Source organism: Uranotaenia lowii, chromosome 1 (genome assembly GCF_029784155.1).
Source record: "Uranotaenia lowii strain MFRU-FL chromosome 1, ASM2978415v1, whole genome shotgun sequence".
Lineage (NCBI taxonomy): Eukaryota > Metazoa > Arthropoda > Insecta > Diptera > Culicidae > Uranotaenia > Uranotaenia lowii.
Window position 1 is genome coordinate 93,199,940 of NC_073691.1, and position 24,602 is coordinate 93,224,541.

The 24,602-nt window shown below is 36.1% G+C and overlaps 1 protein-coding gene across 1 annotated transcript in view; it reads left to right on the plus strand.

The window, feature by feature from the left end:
- LOC129740219 (uncharacterized) overlaps positions 1-15,669 on the plus strand; it is a 79,379-nt gene extending 63,710 nt beyond the window's left edge. The window contains exons 4-5 of the mRNA XM_055731834.1: positions 12,781-12,844; positions 13,369-15,669. Coding sequence (XP_055587809.1) covers positions 12,781-12,844; positions 13,369-13,514 — 210 coding nt within the window. The 3' untranslated portion in view covers positions 13,515-15,669. The remainder of the gene's footprint in view (positions 1-12,780; positions 12,845-13,368) is intronic.
- The last annotated feature ends 8,933 nt before the right edge of the window (positions 15,670-24,602 follow it).

Sequence of the window (24,602 nt, forward strand, 5' to 3'; positions counted from 1 at the left end):
ATTATTGTTGTATTCTTTAGAATCGAGTATCGTGACGTGACCGTACATTTTAACACGTTTACTAAAGTTAGTTTTAATTCGTTATTTTTTTCGCGTTTTTATTATGTTTGTGTCCGTAACGTCCCGGAATAGAACAATAACATTGAAAAAAACCATTGATGAAAAAAGTGTACAAATTGAGGTCTGAGTTACAAATTAAAAAAAACAATCGAGGGTTGTTTTAGAGAAAGTTTTGGTCGTTTCAGTTTCCTTTCAGAACTATCATCAACATCAAACGGTTGGACATATGCACCTCCCCCGATGTACAACATGTACAAATAGAAAATGAGGCGCAGTTGATTACTTGGAATACAAAATTGTCCGAAGATGACTTCCGCCAGGGATATGTAAGATTGTTAAAAGCGTTCTAAATTCTAACTATTAATTTGTGATTATTAATTATAATTTATATTACTAAATATTCTTGTTGCCTACTATTTTTAAATAGTATCATTCGCTGTTATAATTTATTATCATTATCATATAATATGTTGATTATTCATATTAATTTATAGATTGTTTATGGTTTTCGGATCGATTAGCACTGTAAAACAGTCATCCCGAACTGTTATTGGCAAAGAGGTGATAACGCGGTTTATTACTTGGCTGATTTTTTTTTCTCGCAAGTTTTGGACCAAGTTCACATGGACGGGTGTCAGAAATAGCACAACCCCCAAAATCTCTAACAGGTTTTCGTGAGTTTAGAAATGTTTTCCAGTTGTTTTTCAAAATAACAGTAGTTGGAGATCCAACATATAGCAAAATTCGAATGTCGACGATTCGTCCAAAACGAGCAACTTCGAACAATAAAGATACGGCCTTGACAACGGATCATCAGTCTGAAGAGATGAAGGAAGTAGATGAAAATGTAATAACCGACGTTGATGAACAGATTACTCAATATCTTGCCCAATAAACAATTTTAGTTCTATAGTTCTATAGTTCTTCGTTATAAAACAACGTCTAGTTATATAAACACCATTAAAACACTATTAAAATACCTATTAGAGTAAAAAGGCCCACCTACAGTAGGTTCTGAAGAACAAATTACAAGTAGCTTATACAACCAGAAGGCCTTGAAAGATCTTTGCCGAGGGGTGATTCACGATAATCAATTCGATGACAAAAAAAATTATATGCCTAGAGCTGGGCAAGAAAAATAGATAGATATTCGCTGCAACATTTTTTTACTTGTCGACAAAAAACTGAGCGGATTTTGAAAAGAGTTGTAATCGTTCAAGATAAAAATTCATGCCGGAACCAATCAAAATCAACATAGTTATTGTTTTATGTACACACAAAAAAAAGCATAGTAAAACCACTGACCATACTGACTGGACACTCGATTTCGTTTTCTGGATAATTTTTCCAACAGTGCGCAATGTCGATTCCAGAGTGCGCATCGATCGATTTGAAGAAATGCTATCCCAGTTAGGAAATGCCACCCAACTTTAAAAATAAAACACGCAATTTCTACGATAAAATCGGGCTAAACAGGACCATTTTTCCTACAGGGCATTTTTTGTCAATTTTTTCAGGTTCGCCACCTGCCGTCGGTATTGCGAACCTGCAAAATCTGACAACAAAAAATTAGACAGAAACTTGTTGAATTTTTGTTCTAAGTGTCATGTCAGTGTGGTCAGTGGTAAAACTACTAGATCCATGGTTTAAATGAACAACAGGCAACCATATTTTTGAGTAAAATATGTTTTGTTGTTTATAATACCTTACGCATAGCTATTTTACCATGTGCTTAATTTGGCTGCGCATAGTAAATTCGACTGCGTTTTAGTAAAATTGTCGATCAAATGATGCATTATTATACTTCGTGCCTAGTAAAATTGATATGTTTCATGATGAAACTAATATGTGTTATGATAAAGATTAGGAGTAGCGAGGAGCTTGATTTAAATAGTAAAATTACTATGTATGTTTGTTTGTTTATTTCATGCATGAATTACTACATAATTGAAAACATTAAAATTCACACTTCCTACACACGTCGGTCAATGTTAGTGTGTTCTCCCGATGCTCTGAAAAGATTATGATAATGTTATGAAAATTGAAAGCAGCTCAAAATTTGTTTGTTTACTCACTGGTTTGATGATTAATGATCCTCAATTAGTATAAACAACAAGAATGTTTACCATAGTAAAATTATCATACGCACTGATGTTTTTGAGTCAAATATGTTTTGTTCTCAAAAGTACCATGTGCGTAGTATTTTGTTGATATGAATTGGTGCCACAATGTCTAAATTACTATGCGGACGCTAGTTGTAATATAAATTATGATGAAATTATCATGACCATAGTATTTTCGACAACAAACATTGAAAGTTATCGAAAATTATCAGGTACATAGTAATTTCAATAATGTTTCATGCACACTTTTACAAAATCGATGTTATATTTTTCGTGGTTGAAAATACTATAGCGCTGAAATGGTAAAATTATCATGACAGCGTCTTTTGGATGACCACTAAATTTTTTTCCGTGTATAAGGCATGCCTATTTTGATTAAATTTTCAATCCTGTTCAATGAAAAAACTTTCTTGAAGTCTTAAGAAAAAAGTTTTTACAACGATCATTTTCAAGACCCAAAATAAGTTACGCACTCAGTGGTCGGTGATTTAACCAGACCAATTTGACATTTGAGCGATTTTTTTTTCATTTTTTTCTGTTTTACACCCCTGGGTCTAAAATTTTTTTTTAGTTGCGGTTTTGAAATTGCATTTCTCATAAAAATATGACAATCAAAGAGATATTAATTTGAACTTTACACTTCTCTAAGGTTGTCCACATTTTATCCCCTTTTGACTATTTTCCATGGAATATTGTTTTGTTAACAATATTTCCTCAATTAATTGATGCAGAGCAATAACCTTCAAATTGCTGATGTAATTTAGCACATTTTTGCATTTAAGATACTGTAACGAATGGGTTTTTTAATACATTCAAAGGGGGTCTAAGTAAGACTTACCGGCTCGCTCTTAATCTCGGAGGCTCCTACGCTCTCGGATGCTGGGGTTGGAGTATTGTTGAGCTGGTGGCGTTTGGGGCGCGGCGATTTGGCCACTTCGATTGGGACTACGGTCGTAACACTCGCGGTATTTTTCTTTTCGGGTTCGATTTATGAGCCCTGGTCACTTTTGGTTTATATTCGAATCAATTAAATTTATTTATTATTAAGTCAAACTATGTAGACTACAATACTTAAAACTACTTAAAACTAATGTAAGCTATTTTGTTGTTCTATGAAGTTGTTTTTGAATGCCTTTTTTAACACGTTCGTCGCCACGTCACCCATGTATGGGTGACGGCTCTCTTAAGCAAGGTTGCCGCTCAGTTCTGCCACGCGTTGTAAATCTGAAGCTCTCTCGCTTTACTTTCATGCTCTGAGATTTTTTTTGGGCGACGAACGTGTTAATTGTGTTTTGTTCATCGCTACGTCTATAATTTCACTTTGTAAATTGTATTTGTACATCATTTGATTAATAGGTTAATGTTTCGCATAGCCTTTGTCGTAAAGTTTAATGTAGAACAAATGTTTATTTCTTAATGGACGGGAGGGTGCGTAAAAATTGAGTTTTGAAAGTAATTCAGGACTGTCTATTCTTTGTGTAATAACATCATTGACAAATGCAATTTGGGAAAATTCTCTGCGTTTACTGAGAGGTTCTATATCAATAAGCTTACAACGAGATTCATACGATGGCAGCCCGATCAGAAGAGCATATCAGAATCCTTACTCAAACCTATCTCAGCGAGATATTTATATCTGATTCAGTTATAGTTTTGAAATGAGATTTGTTGTTTGTGATTTTTCTTAAACAGAATTATATCTACTTTTGATAAAAACAATTTTTTCAAACGCACTTTTTCAAGCTTTAAGACGAAATTAATCGATTACCTATATGAATGAAAATAATCATTTTTGAGGGATCGTTGATCTGCCTGCATGCTTTAAAAGCTGCTATTGGATTTTCGGAGCCTTCATTTCAGTAGGTACTTCTAGTATTTCTTCTCAAATTCTGATAATCTTATTCCAATTCATTCTAATTTCAATGCATCAGGTAAACTTTCAATGTATTTCATTCATCTGAACGACACTCGAAGTCGACTGCCTGCCCGTCCGCACACATCCCTTTTAAAATTCCAATAGTCCGATTCCAATTCTTCAAGTAAACGTATGGAATTATTTCCCATTGTCCAGTTTGAATCCACACAAACGGCTGCCTGATTCCCGTGCGCACGCTTCCCTTTGAGAATTTCAATAGTCCGATCCCGATCGGGCCGATCCTTCAAAATTCCAATACATCAGGTACACTTATATGAATTCCCATTGGCCAATTCTATGGAACCCAAAAGGCAGCCTGTCTTTGCGCTGGCCCCAAACAAGCAGCCAGGATCGAGCTATGCAGGATCAGTACGAAAAATAAACACCCATCTTCTATGAAGCGCAGGTAGAGTAGTAAGCAAGGACACACAGCTGGTGGGATGGATGTCATTGGAAAAATGATGAGTTTGAGTCTCATCTCTTATCGCCATCTTTTTTTTGCATACAAGTCCTATAAGATTTTTAGTTTATATATCCTATCTGGATGAGTTATAATTTTGTTTAAATTCTAACAACGGCTGATATGAATTAGTTATGGTTGCATGGACTTTTTGATATAATTTGAGATATTTTAACATCCTACGAGTACTAAATTATAACTCATCCAGATAGGAAAAAAATGAATATCAGAATATCTCATCTTGATATAATTTAGTTTTTCTCTTCTGATCGGGAGAGGAAGAGTAGTCCAATTTATTTTACGTAGCGCATATAACAAAAATTGTTTTTGAACTGATTCGAGACGTTGCTCGTGAATATTTGAATAAGGATTCCATATGATGCTACAATACTCCAATATCGAACGAACATAGGATATATAAAGTGATTTTATGGTGTATGGGTCTTGAAAGTGTTTGCTGAAACGTTTTACAAATCCTAGCATGCAATTTGCTTTATTGATGATATTGTTCTGATGTTCTACAAACGTGAGTTTTGAATCCAGTATGACACCGAGATCCCTTACAATTTTGCATTTTTGTACTGGTTGATTGCCTAATTTTGTTTCAATGATGGGGTAACTTTGCTTTCTGCTAAATGATATAGAGTTGCATTTTTTAACATTTAATTGAAGTAAGCTTTTGTTGCACCATTCAAAGAAAACATTGATTTCGTTTTGAAATGTTTCAACATCTTCGGTTGTTTTTATTTTCAGGAATAGTTTAATATCGTCGGCGTATATTAGGTATTCAATCCGTTTTAGAATAAAGGAAATGTCGTTAACGAACAGTATGAAAAGCAGAGGTCCTAAATGAGACCCCTGAGGCACACCAGAGGTCACAGCTACAGATTTGGATAATTCGTTTTGGAAACGAACGATTTGCGTTCGATCAGTTAAATATGATTGTAACCAGGAGAGAAGATTTGGATGAAAGCCAATTTTTTTTTAATTTGAAGATTAAAAGGGGTATGTCAATGCGATCAAAGGCTTTGCTAAAGTCGGTATAAATAGCCTCAACATGAAAGCCTTTGCTCATAGAATCGATAACGTATGTAACGAATTCGAGAAGATTTGATGCTGTAGAGCGTCCTTTGAAGAAACCATGTTGTTTACTCGTTATAATATTTTTTACTTGTTGATAAATTTTTTCATTTATTATTGATTCAAAGAGTTTTGGGATGCAAGACAGAATAGCTATTCCTATATAATTTCGTACATCTGAATTTTTCCCGGACTTGAAAATCGGAATTAAAAAAGATTTTTTCCAAAATTTGGGTACTTTTCTATAATTTAATGACATATTAAAAAGAATCAGAAGAGGCTCTGTCAATTCGGCCGCCAAGTTTTTAAGGAAACATGGGGGAAGTCCATCCGGCCCTGCTCCTTTGGAAGTATCAAGTTTTCTAAGTCCTTCGGAAACGTTATTGTAATCAATTTCATTGACCTGAATGTCACACGCTAAATCTGGAATGACTGAAAAGTATTCCCTATCTCGGTCAGCCTCAGTGAAAGAAGTGTACACTTCTTGAAAAAATGTTGCAAATAAGTTAGAAATTTCCAGTGGATTATTTCCAATGCTTCCATCAAGTGTCAATTGAGTAGGAAAGTTTGAATTTTTCATCTGCTTTTTAGTGTAGCCAAAGAACGCTTTTGGGTTTTGTTTAATTTCTTTTTCAATTTTCTGATTGTATTTTTCAAAAGAACTTTTTATACATGAATTAAGCTGGTTGCATAAATTTATATAATTTTGATGATTTGTAACACTTCTATCACTTCTGTAGACTTTATGAGCTTTTTGCTTCCTATTTTGTAAGTTTTTCAAATCTTTGTTATATCAGACAGGGTGTTTAGAGCTGTAGGACCGTCTTTTAAATTTTGAAGGAACATAACTGTTTATTAGATTAATCATTATGTTATAAAAGGTTTCTACTGTTGTATCAACATTTCCTTCATTCTTCAAAACACTTGACCACTCTATATTAATTAGTTCTAGTATAATAGTTCGAAGCTTGAATTCTGATAGTCTGGCATTTCCTCGTATTCCCAGTCGCGAGGTTTGGCACAGTTATGGATAAAGAGCGAGTATTCTATCGCTTTGTGAAATGCTTCGTTTTTCCATAGTGGATCAGCCGATTCGTTTACGCAAAAATCTTCTGTACAGTTAGTAAAAAGTAGATCAAGATAATTATTGTTACTATTTTTAACATGATTTACTTGGTTTAAGCCTAAAATAGAAGCTTTGCCGAAGATTAATTGTAACGTTTCGTTCTCGCCTACGACTGGAAGTAGAATTGCTTCATTGTCATCATCTAAAATAAAGTCAGCGTTGCGTTGATTGAAATCGCCATAAATATGTAATTTTGCATCCGGTTGTTCAGCTAATGTATTTTCAAGAATTTGGAAGAATAATTCAAAATAATGTGAAGTGGCATATTCAGGTGGAAAGTACACGGAAGCAAAAATGTGCATTTCCTTTGCCAATAATGTTTTTACAAAGATAGAATCAAATTCAGTATATGTTTGCGTTGTAATTTCTTCTGAGGGAAAAATAGAATCCAAAGCTACAAGAACGCCGCCACCTGACTTTTTTTGGACAATGCTAAATTTCTATCGCTGCGGAACACATTAAACCTCGAACCGAAAACTTCTTCACTGTTAACGCTAGCGTCCCAGCTAGTTTCAGTAAAGAGAACAATTTGAAAAGAGGAGCCTAAAAGTTTCAAGCTTATTTCCTTCATTTTTACCGCGCTTCTCATACGGTTCACATTTTGGCAATAAGCTAGAATTTCGATCGAAGATCTAGTACCTACATTGGCACGCGTCGTTGGGGCAGAAAATTATATTGCCCATACATTACCGGGTAATCAAACGCCGTGGGAGCTGTTGGAGCGCGATGGCAGCATGGGGCAGCAAACGGTGTGACGTACGGGTTGGGAAACGGATAGGCAAACGTCGCTTGTGGGGAGACAGGTGGCACTGAAGGCGTCATGTTTCCGTTATGATTCGTTGGCAAATTTGGTGGGACGGCAGTTACAGTAACTCTTGGACGTCTTTTACGGCGCGTTGATACTTCAGGCGAAGAATTCGTTGGCAAATTTGGTGGGACGGTGGGTGCAGTAATTATCGGACGTCTATTACGGCGCGGTGACGGCACGGGGCTTGGTGTTCCTCGAACGTTGTCCTTTGGAGGGTTTAAAGTTTCACCCCTTATAAATTGGATACCTCGTTTGCTTCTGCGTTTACTGGGGCTGGCTGGCGGGCGCGAAAAAAGATTTTTGGCCGCCGCAAGAAGCTCTCGATCAGGCGGTAGTGGATAATTCAAGTTGTGGGTAGAACGGCTATTGATGTGGGGGTTCATATTATTGTTGTTAATATTACGCGCCTTTCGTTGTCGTCTTTTTTTTGCTTTATCGGCTTTTAGTTGCTGCTTTATGCGGCGCAACCGTCGATTGTCGTACTCCGTCCAATCGGCTTTCCATACTTTTCTGGTACCCAGAAGGCGCCAACCTGAGACAATTTTTTGTTGATTCAATTCCTCGGCCAAACACGTTCCTGGTTCAAGCAAAGGGGTGACTGGTTTTGCTGCAACAGCGTCGTGAATCGACCGTAGTTCATCAATCAGGTCCACGTTACTCGATGGGTTTTGGACGGCTGCCCTTAGTGCATTAAGTTCCAAGGCAATGGACTGGAGCGAAGGAGTAAGCTCCTGTTCTAAATTGGAGAAGCAATTTTTGTGCTGCTCCTCCACCATGGACATAAGGCAATTTTGATGGCCTAAGATCATTTCTTCCAGCATTTCGAAGGTTTGCGCCATTTTCTTTTTATGTCCGTCGAAAGTTGACACGTATTGCTCTTTCATAGACGATGAGAGCGTGTCAAATAGATTATCTGCTGACGGAGATGGTCGCATGGCCGCTTTTATCAATGAGGAGAGTTCATTTTTTGGATACTTATTTGATTCGAGAGTGTATCGATACCCTCAATCAAAGTTTCAATATATGACAATTTTGAAACCTTAGAGCTCAACTTCTCATGTGCCGTATTTTGCAATTTGAGCTGCTCCAATATTTGAGTTTGCTGGGTCATCAATTTTGTATGGTCAATCTGCTCGTTCATTGAAAGTTGGCAGTCATGGCACACCGGGAGCATGAACCGCCTAATCGATTCTTCGCAATTTCGCTGCACTCCAATACAGGCAGCATGGTACCTTCGGTGGCATGGTCCAGTACACGTCCAAAGGTGGACGCTATCAACGATATTACATGTGGCGATATGGCACGGCATGTTTCTATAACACTTTTTTATAAACTTTTGAAAAAAAAAAAAAAAAAATTATACTGACGAAGGCACTTCGAGCACTAGACGGCTATGACGAAAAAATAAATAATTTTAACTTAAGGAACTGCGCGAAAACACGTCTGTATCACACGGCGGTTCGAATCGGAATCGGAAATTACCCCCTCCTTCCACTCCTCCAGTAGCTGTTCTATGTCTCAGATCCGGACTATCAACCGGCCAACTTGTCTGGGCCCATTTTGATGAACTGCGATGCCATCCTTCCCAGCCGACTTGTTTCTATTCAGCTGGCGAATGGCTTCCTTAACTTCACTCATCGTTGGGATAGGCTCCTCTACGTCGTTGGCTACGCCGGCGATGTACCTTCCCCCACCGTCTTGATCTCCAGCATGTGCGCCGTTCAGGTATTCATCGGCGGCGGCGAAATCTATAAGTCTGAGGCCGTTTTCGTTGGTCAGCTGGTGCGCACTGAACCTTCCAATTGTCGGTTTGAATTCCTCCTCCTGGCCGACCTGAGCATTAAAAACCCCGATGACGATCTTGATATTATGTTTTGGGCAACGGTCGGGTTCACGCTCCAGCTGCACGTAAAATTCGTCTTTGTCGTCACTAGTACTTCCGAGGTGAGGGCTGTGCACGTTGATGCACGTGCACGTATTGAAGAACCGGCCCTTGATTCTCAACCGGCACATTCGTGAGTTGATCGGCCACCACCCGATCACGCGCTTTTGCATCTTTCCCATCACTATAAAAGCTGTTCCAAGCTCGTGTGTGTTGCCGCAGCTCTGGTAGATGGCACGACCATCTGGGTACGTTCGTACCGTGGAGCCTGTCCAGCATACCTCCTGCAGCGCTACGATGTCGAATTTGCGGCTCTTCAATTCGTTGGAGATAACGTGGGTACTGCCCACAAAACTTAGAGATCGGCAGTTCCATGTTCCAAGTTTCCAATCGCTAGTCCCTTTTCGTCGCGTAGGTCTTTCCCGATTTCCATCCGAAATTTGTTGTTCGTTGTTCGTTGCTTATGTTTTTTATAGTCACGGGCTCGCAAGGCCCGCAGCTAACCCCACTATCTTGCAGCAGGACCGTCGTGATGTTGCTGTTTCGGGTCCCGAAAACCACCAGGACGTTGTTGCACTCCGCACGCCGCCCCTGACATGGAGAACAGACGCGTACGAAGCCTCCTGACTCAGTCTGCATGCGACCAAAGCATCCACCGGGGTTGGGTACCCGATCTCCGCTAAGGTTGCTCGCACCCGAGCTAGCACCACGGGGAGGTAGAGAATCGGAATTGCAGGCAAGGGTTGATATGACCACTACCCGAAGGTTGGGTGTATGGGGTCTGCGAGTTGCATGGCTTATATGTATAAGCAGATTATTTTTAAAAAATTTATGCTAGAAAATATTTATTCGTAACAGCGTTGAAATATGTTTCTGAATCTTTCCAATATTTGATTGCCAAGGAAAGGAAAAATAAATGATAATTTCAAAACCCTGCGATCTATTAAAAGTTATTTAATGAACACTAGAGTGCCTAAATCAGCAGACTTATGAAAAGCTGAAATAGATCCCAGGCCAAACACAAAATTCAGTGCTAAATTTGGGGGATCGGACCACGAAAATAGATGGCGCAATGATCCTAAAATTTGGAATTATGAGAAATTTTTCTTGGAAAAAACATGAACACCCAGTTTTGCACCAATTTCTGAAGTCCCTATCGGGTGATTTATTTTCATTATAGTCATTCACAAAGCTCCCATTTCGGTTAGGGTTATGCTATTTAACAATTCGGTATCGAATTTTGAATACGGCGAATGCGCCAAGACCTTTGTTTTGAGAAAAACGCATTCCAAGTTTCAGAAAATAAAAACAATTTTCTATTTAGCTGCGTACAATCATTTTCCTAAATAAGCCACTAAAACGCTTTCAAATTGATTTAATTTCATCACCCGATTGATCAATATAGCTTTTCCGTACTAATTACTTAAAAAAATTAATATATATAACTGTGGGCCCTTTTACCACAGACTGGTGCTCTAATTTTGTTCATTCGCCAAATTGGAGCGCCCTTTTGGATTGCAGAATGACTGTTCGCCTTTTAGATCACTCATTAAAGAAGCAATATTCAAGCAAATTTCGGCTTGAAAGCGGGTCCAAATGATCACATTAACACATTAGCACATTCAACGATCTTATAAATGCTGATTCGTGCTTCTCCTCGTCCTTGGAAAACAAATTTCAAAAACTTCAATGCCCTTTTTCCATCTCGAAATAACTATTGGCCCTTTTGTTCGCGACGAAATTTTGAGGGAAAATGGGCGAATGAACTGTGGGATTACACACTCATAAAAAAAAAGCTATTCGCCTTATTTAAAAAATTAAATTTAACTTCACTAAAATAAGAAAAATTAAAAGGAGATCATATTTTCGGATGTAAAATAAAGAGTTTAACTCATTTATGTGATTATCTGGATTTGTTTACAGTTGGCGCATTCGCCGTATTCAAAATTCGATACCGAATTGTTATAATTTTTGAACCTAAATGTATGCAGCATCATTGTTCATTTTTTTATTATATTTTTAAAAGAAAACGTTGAAAAGCAAGGTAAAATTGATAAACAAGCATTTGTAAATATTATGCAGGTGTTTTGTATCCTTTGTGATCAAGAAAACTCGTTAAAACCGTCAAAATAGAGACTGGTCAATGTAACCCCAAAGCGTCAAATTCTGAACAGAGACAAAATTGATTTTTAAATCAAATTTAAAACAGGTCAATGAATTTCTGCAACTATGTTTTACGTTCATAGGAGTCCAGTACTGGTTTTAAAAATATGAAACATGCCACATTCCCCTACAGAAGAAATAATCGAAAAATATTGAGAAAAGTGATCAATTTCACCCCGGATTACGGTTTATTGCTTGGAGACTTGATTTACATAGCTTATGTGCAGTATGGGCAGAGAAAACTCGTGCTATATCCCATTAATCCCAAAATCATCTCGATTATTTTATATTAAACTTCGGTCAATTAATTAAACCTCGTGTTGGACAATCAAAGGAAAATGCGTTTATTCTTACTGAAGGCTAACTAACCAATGAAAATTTTCTTTGTTTCCCATAGCAACTCAAAGTCTAGGCTAACTAGATATCATTCGCTGCCTCCGAAGCAATTATCTTCAAATTTCCGAAAATACTAGCTCCAAGTCGTTCAATTCTAAAAATTCACACCATACTTGTTTAATGCTGTCATATGTTTCAAAATCATTGAGGATAAGAAGAGCCAAAACAAACATCATTTTGACTCCTGTTTTTTTTTTTTTTTTTGAAAATCAATTCTTCTCGGATTGAAGTGTTTGATTTGACCAAATAGATATCACAATTTGAAAAAAAAACACCACCCCCGTCAGCTCCAATTTTGATAGTAATTTGTCACTTGATAACTTTCTTTATTTTAAAATTACGCTCATCATGCCGTTGACATTCTTGCAAAAAACTACGGGCCTGAGACCCAGTCCAGAACATTTTTGAATGTCGGCTTGGACATCAAATGGTAGTAGTCAAGTTGCATTGATTCGTCACAAGGCCAAAATCATCAACTTGGGCATGGGCTTAACAATAGAGATGTAGGTCGTCCGTTCAAATTCGACAATTTGATAGTGTTATCACTGTTCCTCAAATATTCAGCTATCGCCGAATCTCCGCCTTGAATCCAGAATCCGGAAATTTTACAATTGACTATGAAAAAATTGCATCAAGTTAAAGATGATGACAAAATGAAGACACAACATAAACCGATTTTTAAAATTATCATTTTTTATAAAGCAGTTTTTGCAATGGAGTTATTCTTTTTAATTCCGATTATTTTTTTGTGTTTCATTTCATTTCAGAGAACATCCTTATCAAAAATGTCCTTGGGGCTACAGTCAACCATGACGTCTGTTTGCTCTGGTGGTAAGTTGCTTATCGATATGCACCTCTGTCAATGAAATTTTTTTTGCATGACTAAATGATAAAATCAGTAATACATCACATCTGGGATCTCAAATTCATGATTTTTGGTTAATGTCCTCCAAGAAATTTAAAGAACAATCAACATTGTGATAAGAAATGACCTAAAAATTGAATAAGAGGAATCGGGTAGTTCACAGCAACTATCTACAATTCACGACGATTATTTATTTGTTCGCAAAATATGTGCTAGTACGTTCATTTGATTTTTCAATGGATTGATTGAATACAACATGCAACTAACAACATGGTAAACATTCACTTAATACACCAAACGACCATGTAAACAAAGTTACACAATGTGAAATCTATGGTATCAAATTTTCCGATGCACTCTGCAGTAGAATCGTTCCCAAAAGAAACATCCAACAAATTAAGCTTATTTTGCATAATTGCACCATTCAATCGTACCCGAAACCCCAACTAGTAGTAGCAGTCATGTTTTTGTTCTGATTGTGCACTTTCAGGCTACCCCGGTTACATTCGTCCCAGGCAGAATTCCGTCTTCGTGGGGCCGCACGTGGTTTCACCTCCTCAGCCGCCGCGGAAAACTCGCTCGGCCATGGACATTCACTCGATGATTTTGAGCGAGGGAGAAATGGAAGCTGTCTAGGAATTCGTCCCCTTCGACTGTTGCCCGCCCTCCCGTTTTGCCCTAGTTCGCGTCATGTCGTGTCACTTAGCAGCCTTCAAACGAGAGAGAGAAAATCGGGAACTCTGGAAAACTAAAACGACTTACCTAAAACCGAAATCTAAAAACTGAATGATAAACAAACATACAAATACAAACATACACAAAAGCAAAGCAAACCATGACTCAATTTGCCGTGGCACCCAATAGTTAAGCAAATGATGTCGTCGAACACTGGAACAGTTTGCAAATCCTTTCAAAGCCAAAACACGAGAAAGGACGGTATCGAAATATTTTTGTACGATGTTATTATATATATTTACAGATAACTTTCCATTTTATATCTGATTCTTGAGCTGTTGTCGTTGGAAACTCAAAGAAAAACTCAAAGTAGCCTAATCAGAATAGTTTGGGAGTATGAAATTGTAAGCCGTGTGTAACCGTAGCGCACCATTTTGTTGGTGATGTTGACCTTCATTGACTTGAATCGATGTTAGCAAAGTAGTGAAATAGCTATTTTTCTTATATTCAAGATGTTGTTTATACTCGTATCGTTTTAAGACCAACCTGAACGATTAACAGGGATGAGGACGCAAAAATAACATCATAACAAAAAAACACAGTGAAATGAGTTTATTATTAAAAGTGATTAGTACTCAAGATACAAAAAAAAAAATAGAAACGTTATTCTTGATGAAAAAAAAAACAACCAGCATAGTCTGATTTTATTCAAATATATTTTCAATCTTTAAACTCTCTTTAAATTTATACTCGAAGGTTTACTTTTTGTTTAGAATGTCGCTTTCTATTTACAGTGATCTCCATACTCAATGTTAAAGTTTTTTTTCCTTTTTCATTGAATCATACGTGTTGGTTTATTCTTTGTAATAGAATTCATAATAAGAGCAGGCACATTTTCACTGTGGGTTGAATGTTATGTTATTATTCTAGACAGTGTAAAGTATAGATCGAACGGGTTTTACTTCTCCTAAAAAAAAAGAAATGCATACAGCAAGAACAAAATAAAACGTAAATATATCGTAAACAGGTATTCTAAAAATAGCCTATCACCAAACCATAAAAATATAGCATTTTTTACAAAGAACCTTCCTGAATTTGGGTTCGATTTATCCAGTGAAGTAAACAAAAAAAAACATTTTTATGTTATTGGTAAAACTTTCGAAATATCAACGGCTAATAATCATCAGTTTTCGGCACAGTCCGAGTCTCACTGTTGAGTGCATTTAACATACCTAGCGATTAATGAACGATTATGACATTGAAAAAAAATTTTATGAGAAAAATAACATTGATATGAACTAGCAACAGGTAAACAATTCCAAAGAGCGCCTAATCGCCCGAAGTTTTACGTCAATTCGCATGTCTATCATATTCTATAGTAAACCTTGAACTGCTTATTCTCTCAATACTATACCCTATAGCACTTTGAACGCGTTTAAAAATAAAGAGTTTATCATAGCAGTCCATGATATGAGCGATACCGGTGCTCAAAACTTATCAGTAGGCCGCGAAAGATCGAACAGAAATCTATTAATCATTTCAATATCTAAACTTTATCCCTAGTAAGCTTTCAAATGCGTTGAAGTTTGGACTATTTGAGACAAGACTATCATACTCAAAGTTGATTTGACAGTTACACATATAAAGATCATCATTCTGCAACAACAAAAATAACGGTGGCAAGTGAGTATGTTTTTGTCAATTTCCTTTTGTTGAGTAAAAATCGCGTGATATTGGAAATCGGTGTCTAATTATTATGAAAAAATACAGTTTACAGAAACATTGATAGCATAAACTTTCATTCTTAAAACGTTAATCCGGAGAGCTTAAAACTCAAAGTCTAGGAAACCAATTAGTTCGAAGTCATTCCTGAAAATTAAAAAGTGCATACATACATTGCGATGTTTTCCATTTTCAAAGCTAAATTTATCTTTACCTAAGCCACGCGAGGCATTTTTAGTTCAAATTCCGGCTTACTCCACCTTCGTGTACATCAAATCTATAACCTTATAAACTCCAAACTATGTTGTTGACTAAGACTAGGCCATTGATTATGAAAGGTAACATATATGAAATGTTTAAATTTCAATGATTCACAATCGTGCTTGTGTTCTGCTAAGCTGTGTCGAAAGAAATGCCTGTTCTGCTAAACTCTGTTGAAAGAAATGTCTAGCAAAGAAAGAAATATCTAACAAAGCTCCCATTTTATAACAAAGTCCTGAAGGTTTACTGTTTTGTCCAGTTGTTTTCAGCTACATTTTTATCCATAGCCACCAATAGCAGTCTTCCGACGATATTAACCTTACTTCTTTCAAAGTTGCAGTAGCAATACAGTGAGCGAAATAAGAATAGCACCACTATGTGTTTTGCTTGTTAAAATATGAATGATTGAAATTTACGAAAATTTTCTTCCACAGTTTGTTCTGAATTGCTTAACGGATAAATCAAGCATAAGTTTACTTTTTTTGGACGTAGCAATTGGCATTGAGGACCAAAAATGTGAAAAAAGGGTGCGAAATAAGAATAGAACCACTTGAGTTTTTCAACAAAAACATGATTATTTTTAAAAATTAACTGTGTAAAAGTGAATAATAATGCTTCTACGAATTATTTGAATAGAAAACTGCATTTTAAGGAGTTTTCCAGAATTCCAAATGTATTCAAAGGTTTTAAAGGAGGGTTTTAAGAGATGCTCCTCTAGCGTTAAGGAATTTGATATTTAAGCTGTAATTCTATACCAAACTACTAACTTTCTTCATTAAAATTACGTGAAATGATGAAACAAACAATCCCGATTAATTTTGAATCAGTAAAAAATAGGTTGGAAATCAAAATATATGATTTTGTTCAGTAAACCACACTTTTTCCAGATTCAAGTCGTAGATGGCAGCACTATCTTGCAGTTAAAACCAAACTTTATTCTGATAATCGGTCACAAGAATTCACTTTTAGTGACCTTGACACAATTCTATTTTTTTTGGGATTTAGTGATCTTAGAATTTTCAAAGCGTTTACACGTTACATGTATTTATTTCTTGACCAAAATCATCCAGCACTCCCTAATTAATCCCGGATATTCGAAAATGGTCATGAATTTGGTTAAATGACAAGATAGTGCTGCCATCTTTGACTTAAAACTAGAGAAATAGTGTTTGACTTTTAAAAAACATTAGTATTTTTAAAATCCAACCTGCTTTTTGGATTCAAACTCAGCCTCAAATCAATGTTTCATCATTTTACATCATACTTGTGAATGTTAATGAAGAAATCAAGCAGTTTGATAAAGTTTTGTAGCTCAAATATCAAATTCCTTAACGCTAGAGGAGCATCTCTTAAAACCCCCTTTTAATACTTTTGAAAACCTTTGAAATTATGTAAAACTCCTTAAAATGCAGTTTTCTATTCAAATAATTTGTAGAAGTATTATTTTTCACTTTAACACAGTAATTTTTGAAAAATAATCAAGTTTTTAATAAAAAACTCAAGTGGTTCTATTCTTATTTCGCACCCTTTTTTCACATTTTTGGTCCTCAACGCCAATTGCTTCGTCCAAAAAAAGTAAACTTATGCTTGATTTATCCGTTAAGCAATTCAGAACAAACTGTGGAAGAAAATTTTCGTAAAATTCAATCATTCATATTTTAACAAGCAAAATACATAGTGGTGCTATTCTTATTTCGCTCACTGTAGCTACAGTTGGCAATGTTCGTAAGTAACCCTTGGATCGTAAGTTTTGCAGAGCAACATGAGCCATCTTTTAAGTGTTGTCTTTCATCAATATGGTCACAGAAGATGAATCGCGAATTTTCACGTATGGTTCTAGGTTTTTTTTTTTTAGTTTTCGGATTTATTGTACATTTTTTTTCTGTCCAATTTGTTATGTGGCCGAGGTCTGCCGCTGTTTAAGTATTCGGACGACAAAAGTAAAACACAGTTTTCTGGAAAACTTCCATAAACACGAGCTAATTTTCCTCTTACTGATGTAACTATGGAAAAAGTGAATTCAACCAAACCTCGCCTCCTGCGATCTATTCTCGATGTAGGTAACAGGGTCCATCCTGAAAACGATCCATGTTCTGTTGGATGATATCCGGGTATTTGAATGCTGGTCTTCCTCTTTTTTTCTGGCTTCCGATATTTGTTTGCCATTTGCAATATGCAAGACTTTTGTTTTCGGACAGAATAGCTCCAATATTGAAGCTGAAGTTTCCAATAGATTTTTTTTTAATTTCTCTTGCTAGGTCTCTTCGGCAGTTCATTATGAATGGTCAACCATATCGCGCATAGCTTCTCATTCTTACACAGTTGGCTTTTGTAATAAACCGACGTCTGCCATCTGATACATTATTGAGAAATGGATCGAATGAAGTAAAAATTTACCTTTTTTTCTGAAGGCTCCATTTTTCTATTGACTTACCGACCACTTTTTATGCTTAGGTAAGTATTTATATTTGATTTCATAGTCACTCACGCTTTAATTTTCTCTTCAAACGATAATACACATTCTCAACACCTTTTCGAATGATCGAATACATTTGTTTCGGTTGAAATATTGAACGGTGGAAGATACCAGTTTAGCGGTACGATGGATATTCTTATTGAACAAAATACGAGACAAAAACGTTGTTAACTACTTTATATTTGTTCGAATACTCTTTAACAACATTTTTGGTGAAACGATATTTGTGGGACAATTGCTCCCTTTTTTTAATAAATGTATTTATAATTCAGTTATCTATTTAAGGTAGGATGCAAAAGAAACCTTTCATGCTGAAAAACGATTGTTTTAGAATAAGTAATAGGAAAATTAATAGTAAATTTTGATTTATCCACACAACTGTTTTTAAGAATTCCACTAGATAACCAGAAATTTTGTAATAATTTTAACCCCTAAATGTATGCAACACATTAATGCTTTATAATAATTTGTTTTAAAAACTCAGATACAGTCAGCTTTATGTATATGGAGCTCAAGCCTCAAATCGACACAAATTATCGTAAATATCTCGTACAGCTGTTCACGGTGTAGAAAATTATAAGTGAATCGTCTTAACGAGCCTTAAAATGGAAAACCTTTCCTCAAACTTTTCCATTCATCCACAAGACGTTCTTCGTCGTCTCTACAAAAGCCATAAATAGAAGCTATCCCATCGGCTTATGAAGTCCTCCGTCGTTAATTTATTGATGGCACTTCATTATTTTGCATTAGTCTCAGCAATTAATTTGGATCACTAGTCCTACTATTTGAGTAGGTATGGATTTTGAGTCATCTCGGCTCGGGTGGAAAATTTAGAAGGCGAAAGCCCTCGCTCATTAGCAAAAGGATAGGTAGGACTATCATGTTTAGTTGCCTTTCACAGGCGATTGGCCACGATTATTGGTGTTGGAGCCCGGCTGGCTGCCATGTGCTAATTTTGATTAATTAGCTAACGGCTTGAGGACCAACCAAGTCCGCGTGGCGATAGGACGACGAATTGGTTTGACTTGTGGGCGGAGAGATGTTGTTAACGAAATAAACAAATTTTGTGTCTGATGAAGGTTAAACATAACGCTCGTAAAGTTTCGGCACCAGAGGCGCGTCGATCGCGAAAAATGAACTGACATAATCGAAGCTGGCGATTTTATTTTGGTCAAATTTTCAAAGTTTAAATGCAAGTTGCCATGGAATGTTTGTTTTTGTTTGTTGGGTCTGAATAACTTCAGAACTCATAAAGTGAAATCAAATTACGAATATTGGTGTGGTAAACTTCCTGTCGAAATGAAACAGGGCAGCCAGTGTTGGACCAACAAGTTGATGTTTTACTTCTGGTTTTTATGGTGAGTAGATTTTATTTTTTTTTTTCAAAAAATATACTAGAAAATAAGAAAACTGACACCATCTACCAAGAGTTTTTTCATCACAATTTATGTTGCCATGGGCCGTAGGTGCGAGATTCCGAATTGCGAAATCCGCGATCCTCTAGTAGCGTCCGCGGATTTCCCTGCAACTACGAAACGTAAGTATTTTAACAGTCATTATTGCGGTTCGAAACGGCTGAAGAGATTGTTCGATGCGGGAAGAGCAGAAACAGTCAGCCAGAAGAGGATATGTTCAAGGCATTTCCCAGAGACGGCTTACAAAAACGCTTCTCGCAAGGATCGAGGGTTAGTTTTTTTTAACTTTATCGTTATAACTTAAAAATATTTTCAGAAACATTTACTGTCTTTGGGTGTAATGGTACAATTGGGACCAATCTTTCAAAATTATGGCTAAATGGAGACAATTTCGATAAAAACTTTTTCAACCTTAAAATTACGTTGAGACTCAAAACAATCTAAAAGCTCAGATGTTATGAAAAATAGTTCCCTTTTAATAAAATTGAAATTTAATTTGAAAACAACTTTATTTTAATTTAGTTTTTTTCTAACGAACATAATTTTTTCCTTGGCAGCAAACCACACCGGGTCAGTTAGTTTTATATAAAACATAATATGTTGGAACTTGTATCAAAAAGCAGTAAATTTATAAAACGTGATTATAAATATGTTTCCAGGCACAAACAGAAGCCAAGCAGAAAATCAAACAAAGGAAGCCCAATTTCATAAATGGGTTCATTCAAAATATTTATAGACTAATTTATTGAACCAAGATCCTCTGGATTTTTTTTTGCTAAACAAAGACGTCAATCGGGTCGAAATGATACTTCTAACAGTCATCAGTTTAGTATTGCATTCATATACAACTCTATTTCAGGCATCGAAAAACTATGTGATACTTTGAACTGCGAAGAAGATGGCGCCCAATCACTTTAAAATGATGATGAGCTGGAATTTTACAAACCACAAATACCAAACAGAAAGACTTTATCCAAATATAAAACAAAACCGCTGGATATGCCTTCGGAAACAAAGTTCTCAACAAATGAACTAAACGGTTTGTAAAAATATCCTGATATACTTTGTTAAACTATAGAGCATTTCAACTTATTTGTTTTTTTTTTAATATGATGTTACATAATGGGAGCTTCTGCCAGAAAAATACGCCATGAACAATGTCGTCAGGGTTTGCTCGTTGAACAAGATTGTATAGAATTGAATCAAGATTTGTATAAGTTTTGCAGAGCAAAACATGCAATGATCGTTCCAAACAATAAATTATTGGAACTTGGATTGCTTATGCTAACTGTTTTTAGGCAAAAAATTGAAAAATTCCTATTTCAAAACCGGCGTCAGTGGAGGAATATGCGAAATTTAACGATTTCGATGGCTTTGCCTGTAAGAAATGTTTCGATTTAATTACAGGTAAGGTTTTTTACACTTTAATGAATTGCATCATAAAAAGAATAAATATAGAGCACAAAAAGAAAACATACAGAAAACGAAACCGGTAAACAGTGAGGATGAACCATCCAGAATTATACACTTTATTATAATTATTAACCTAAACAATAAATATAAAAAATTGAAAGACAGAGATTTATTTAGGGAGAATTTTTTTTCTCTACATTGCCCTAGATTGCCTGGTTTTACCCAGACTTGCTTGGTTATTGGATACAAAATCAGGAAAAGTTCGGCATTGCCCGGATTTCGTTAAAAAACGTTCGGATTTGCCCGGATTTATTCACACATTTTGTACATGCTATAAGTACTCACCACAACAGCTTCAATGAAATTCAAAATAAAAGAAAGTACGTATTTTTCCAGTCCTCAATATTACCACAGTGTATTATGGTTTTGTGACAAGCGCCATCCAAGTGCGCTTTGATCAAAAGGAGATTTGACACAAAGGAAAGGAATTATAGTAGTATGCGATAGTATGCGCACCAATCGGATTAAATTTAAATAGAAGCGGTAAGTTAACTGAATTTTTTTATCAAAAACAAGTTTTTGTGATTGCTTTCAACAGAACTTCAAATTCTTTAGAACAATGGAACAATACATCCTGCTAGCGGACTCTTCTAGCGATGACGAAATCGAACTGATGGCCGGCATTATAACAGAAACTTAGTCTCTGTTGGCTGTAGCAACAGAAGAGAGCAACTGACGAATAGGAAAAAAACCAAATATCGATCGTTTAGCCGAGCAAGGATCTTCGCGATTGATTGCGGACTACTTTTCAGAGAATTCGCTGTACTCTGAAGAGCAATTCAGAATAAGATTCAAGATGAGACGTAGTCTTTTTACTCGCATCGTAAGAAATATCGAAGCAAAAAATAAAAACTTCTCTCAAAAACCAAATGCTACCGGAAAAATGGGTCTAACGGCTTTTTAACGGCAGCAATACGACAGCAAGCATAAGGTATTCCGTCAGACGAGTACGTCCGTCTAGCAGAGTCAACGGCACAACAATCGATGATGGAATTCTGTCAAACGATACTGGACCTATACGCTGACGAATATTTGCGGTCCCCAAATAGTGCAGATTTGAATAAGCTGCTGGAAACTGAAGAATCGCCTGGTTTTTCCGGAATGTTGGGACCCCTTGGGTTGTTGCCAATATAAGTCGAAAGGTAAGGTATGCCCCCTATGATACTGTAAGCCGTGGGATCGTACGACCTCTGAGTTTGGCATGCATTTTTTAGTATGCAATAGTAATTGTAAATGGTGTTTTTACTCAGTTACGATATTTTGTGTTTCTACAGCGGAGAAATGCCATAGGTTTAATTCAGGGTAATATTTCGAATAATATTATTATATTGTTTTGCTTTTATTGTTAGTTTCGGTTTGACATCACTTAATCTATTTCGAGCTTGGCAAAACAAAATGCCAAACAGCTGTTAAAATTCGAAAAGGTTTAATTTTCAGCTTCGAGAAATTCGACAGGATTGATCGAATCATCCAATGCTTCGATTTCCGATCCATCCATACTTTCATCATCAGACTCACTCATCATTAAATGACGAGATTTACCACCGTAATGTTTGTATGTTACTTTAATTTGTCGGCCTTAGCAGTGAAAAGTGATGTCCTTTTTAGTAAGGACATCTAAAGATTATAAATTTTTTTTTTCTTCCTGATTTCTGTTTCTTTTTTCGTTGCTGCTGATTTCCTTCTCTCCTTCCAGCTCATCTCCTTGTTCCAGTTCAGAATCGGGTTCTTTCCTATATTAACACAATTTAAATTTTTCCTGGTAACTTGACCCAAAATTCGTGTTTGTTCCATTTTGCAGTACCTTTTAGCAGTACTGCCGCTCATAGTAAGTCCGTCCCATTTGCGTTTTTGTCATTTTTCAGTTTATCGCTGGAATCACTTTAATTTTATCTGTAGTTTCAATAGAAAATTTTGTTTTCAGCACTTTGTTCTGATAAACATTGAAAAAAACCCCAAGTCATTTTGTCCCATTGCACAAATCATCGCAAGTCGGTCCCATATGGCTTAAATCATCGCATGTCGGTCCCACTGCCATAAGGGCCCAGCAAATGATTTTTAACATAATTAAAACGAAAAAACAAACCTTATAAAGCGAAAAACTTTAGTTTCCGTTGCAGTGACAGATTCTGGTGATTACTTTGATTAAAAAGGCATACAAGTGGCGAAATCTCAACGGAACATTTTACGATTTTTCATTGCTGTTTTTCTCAATTCAACAAAAACGCAAATGGGACGGACTTGCTATGAGCGGCAGAGTATCGCTTAGCTTTGAAAAGTTGACTGACATAACGGAATGATCAATCATGCGGTTAAAAGCAGTAGTACTTTCCAAGGTCAGTTCAATTTATTTGCGATCGCTGCTATATGGTTGCTTGCTTGGGCAACCTGCACAGCAGCATTAGCAAGGGTGTCCCTTTTTCCAACTTTTATCGCACGTTTTATCCCCATCGGCCGAGAGATCTCTGCATTCTGTTGACTATTCTCAACTTCGATCTCCTCTTCCATCGACCTCTTTGTAGATTTCGGAACTGCTTCTTTGTTTATATTATTCATATAGGGGAGAATGAGGATACTTGATCCCTGGGGATACTTGATTCCTTAGCTATATCTCGAAACTGGAATGTCTTACAAAGATCAAATGTTCTAGAAAAATGTGCCAAAATGAGCAAAATAACAATGCTTGTAGTTTAAAAATTTTTAACAAAATAATTGTTTGAGTAATTGAACTTTGTTTGAAAAATTTCACAAAATGTAACTTGAAGATCTTTTTTCATCACTCTAAAATGTTCCTTACATGGGAAAATTATGAAAAACATATTTGTTCCAATGTATCAATCGTTCGAGCATAAAATGAACTTCATAATGCCCTATTTTCAAAGCAATGGAAAACTCTCAACTTTTTTCAGAAAAAGTTTTCTAAAATGTTGATTATGGGTACAATTGATCCCCTAGAGTTGGGTACAATTGATCCCCGTTCCAAACGACATATTCTTCTTCTGAATTGATCGTTATGATTGCTGATTACGAAATTACTAATATTTATCCAAAAACAAATATTTATCAAACAATTGTCTGAAGAAAAGAGCAAAAATAATTAATTTTCTCTTAATTATAAAAAATAGCGCCTTTATGTATGCAATGTTTTTTTGCGTTGAGACAAAGTTATAGAATTTTCTTCTTATGTCTGCTATAAATTGTGAAATGAGAACAAACATGACCAAAATTGTCAATTTACATTCTATCTTGGGGTTTTGTTTGATTTTTTTACAAGGATTAGGGCTTCCTGAATAAAAGATCAAGTCTCCTTCAATAGGGGATCAAGTCTCCCTTAACTTCAGAAAAATCGCAATTTTTTTACTCCCACGAAAATGCTTCTAGTTCATCAACGGGTTTAGGTATCGATCTTATTTTTGGAGCATAGAAACTAGAAGTTACAAGCTGTCAGAAAATGTCAAAGACGGCGAGTTGCTACATTTTTCCAGAAAGATATGGTGAAAATAAGAAAAGGGGATCAAGTATCCCCACTCTCCCCTATAGTTGCCACTTAGGAGCATTTTCAAAAATTTTAAAAGCATGCAACAAAACGAAAGGCGTCTTGGTGGATGTTTTGGAAAGAATCATCACCTGCTTCAGGAAGTCGGAACTTGAGGCTCCACTTTGATTCTTCTTCCATACTTGTGCTAGACATCCCACGAACTT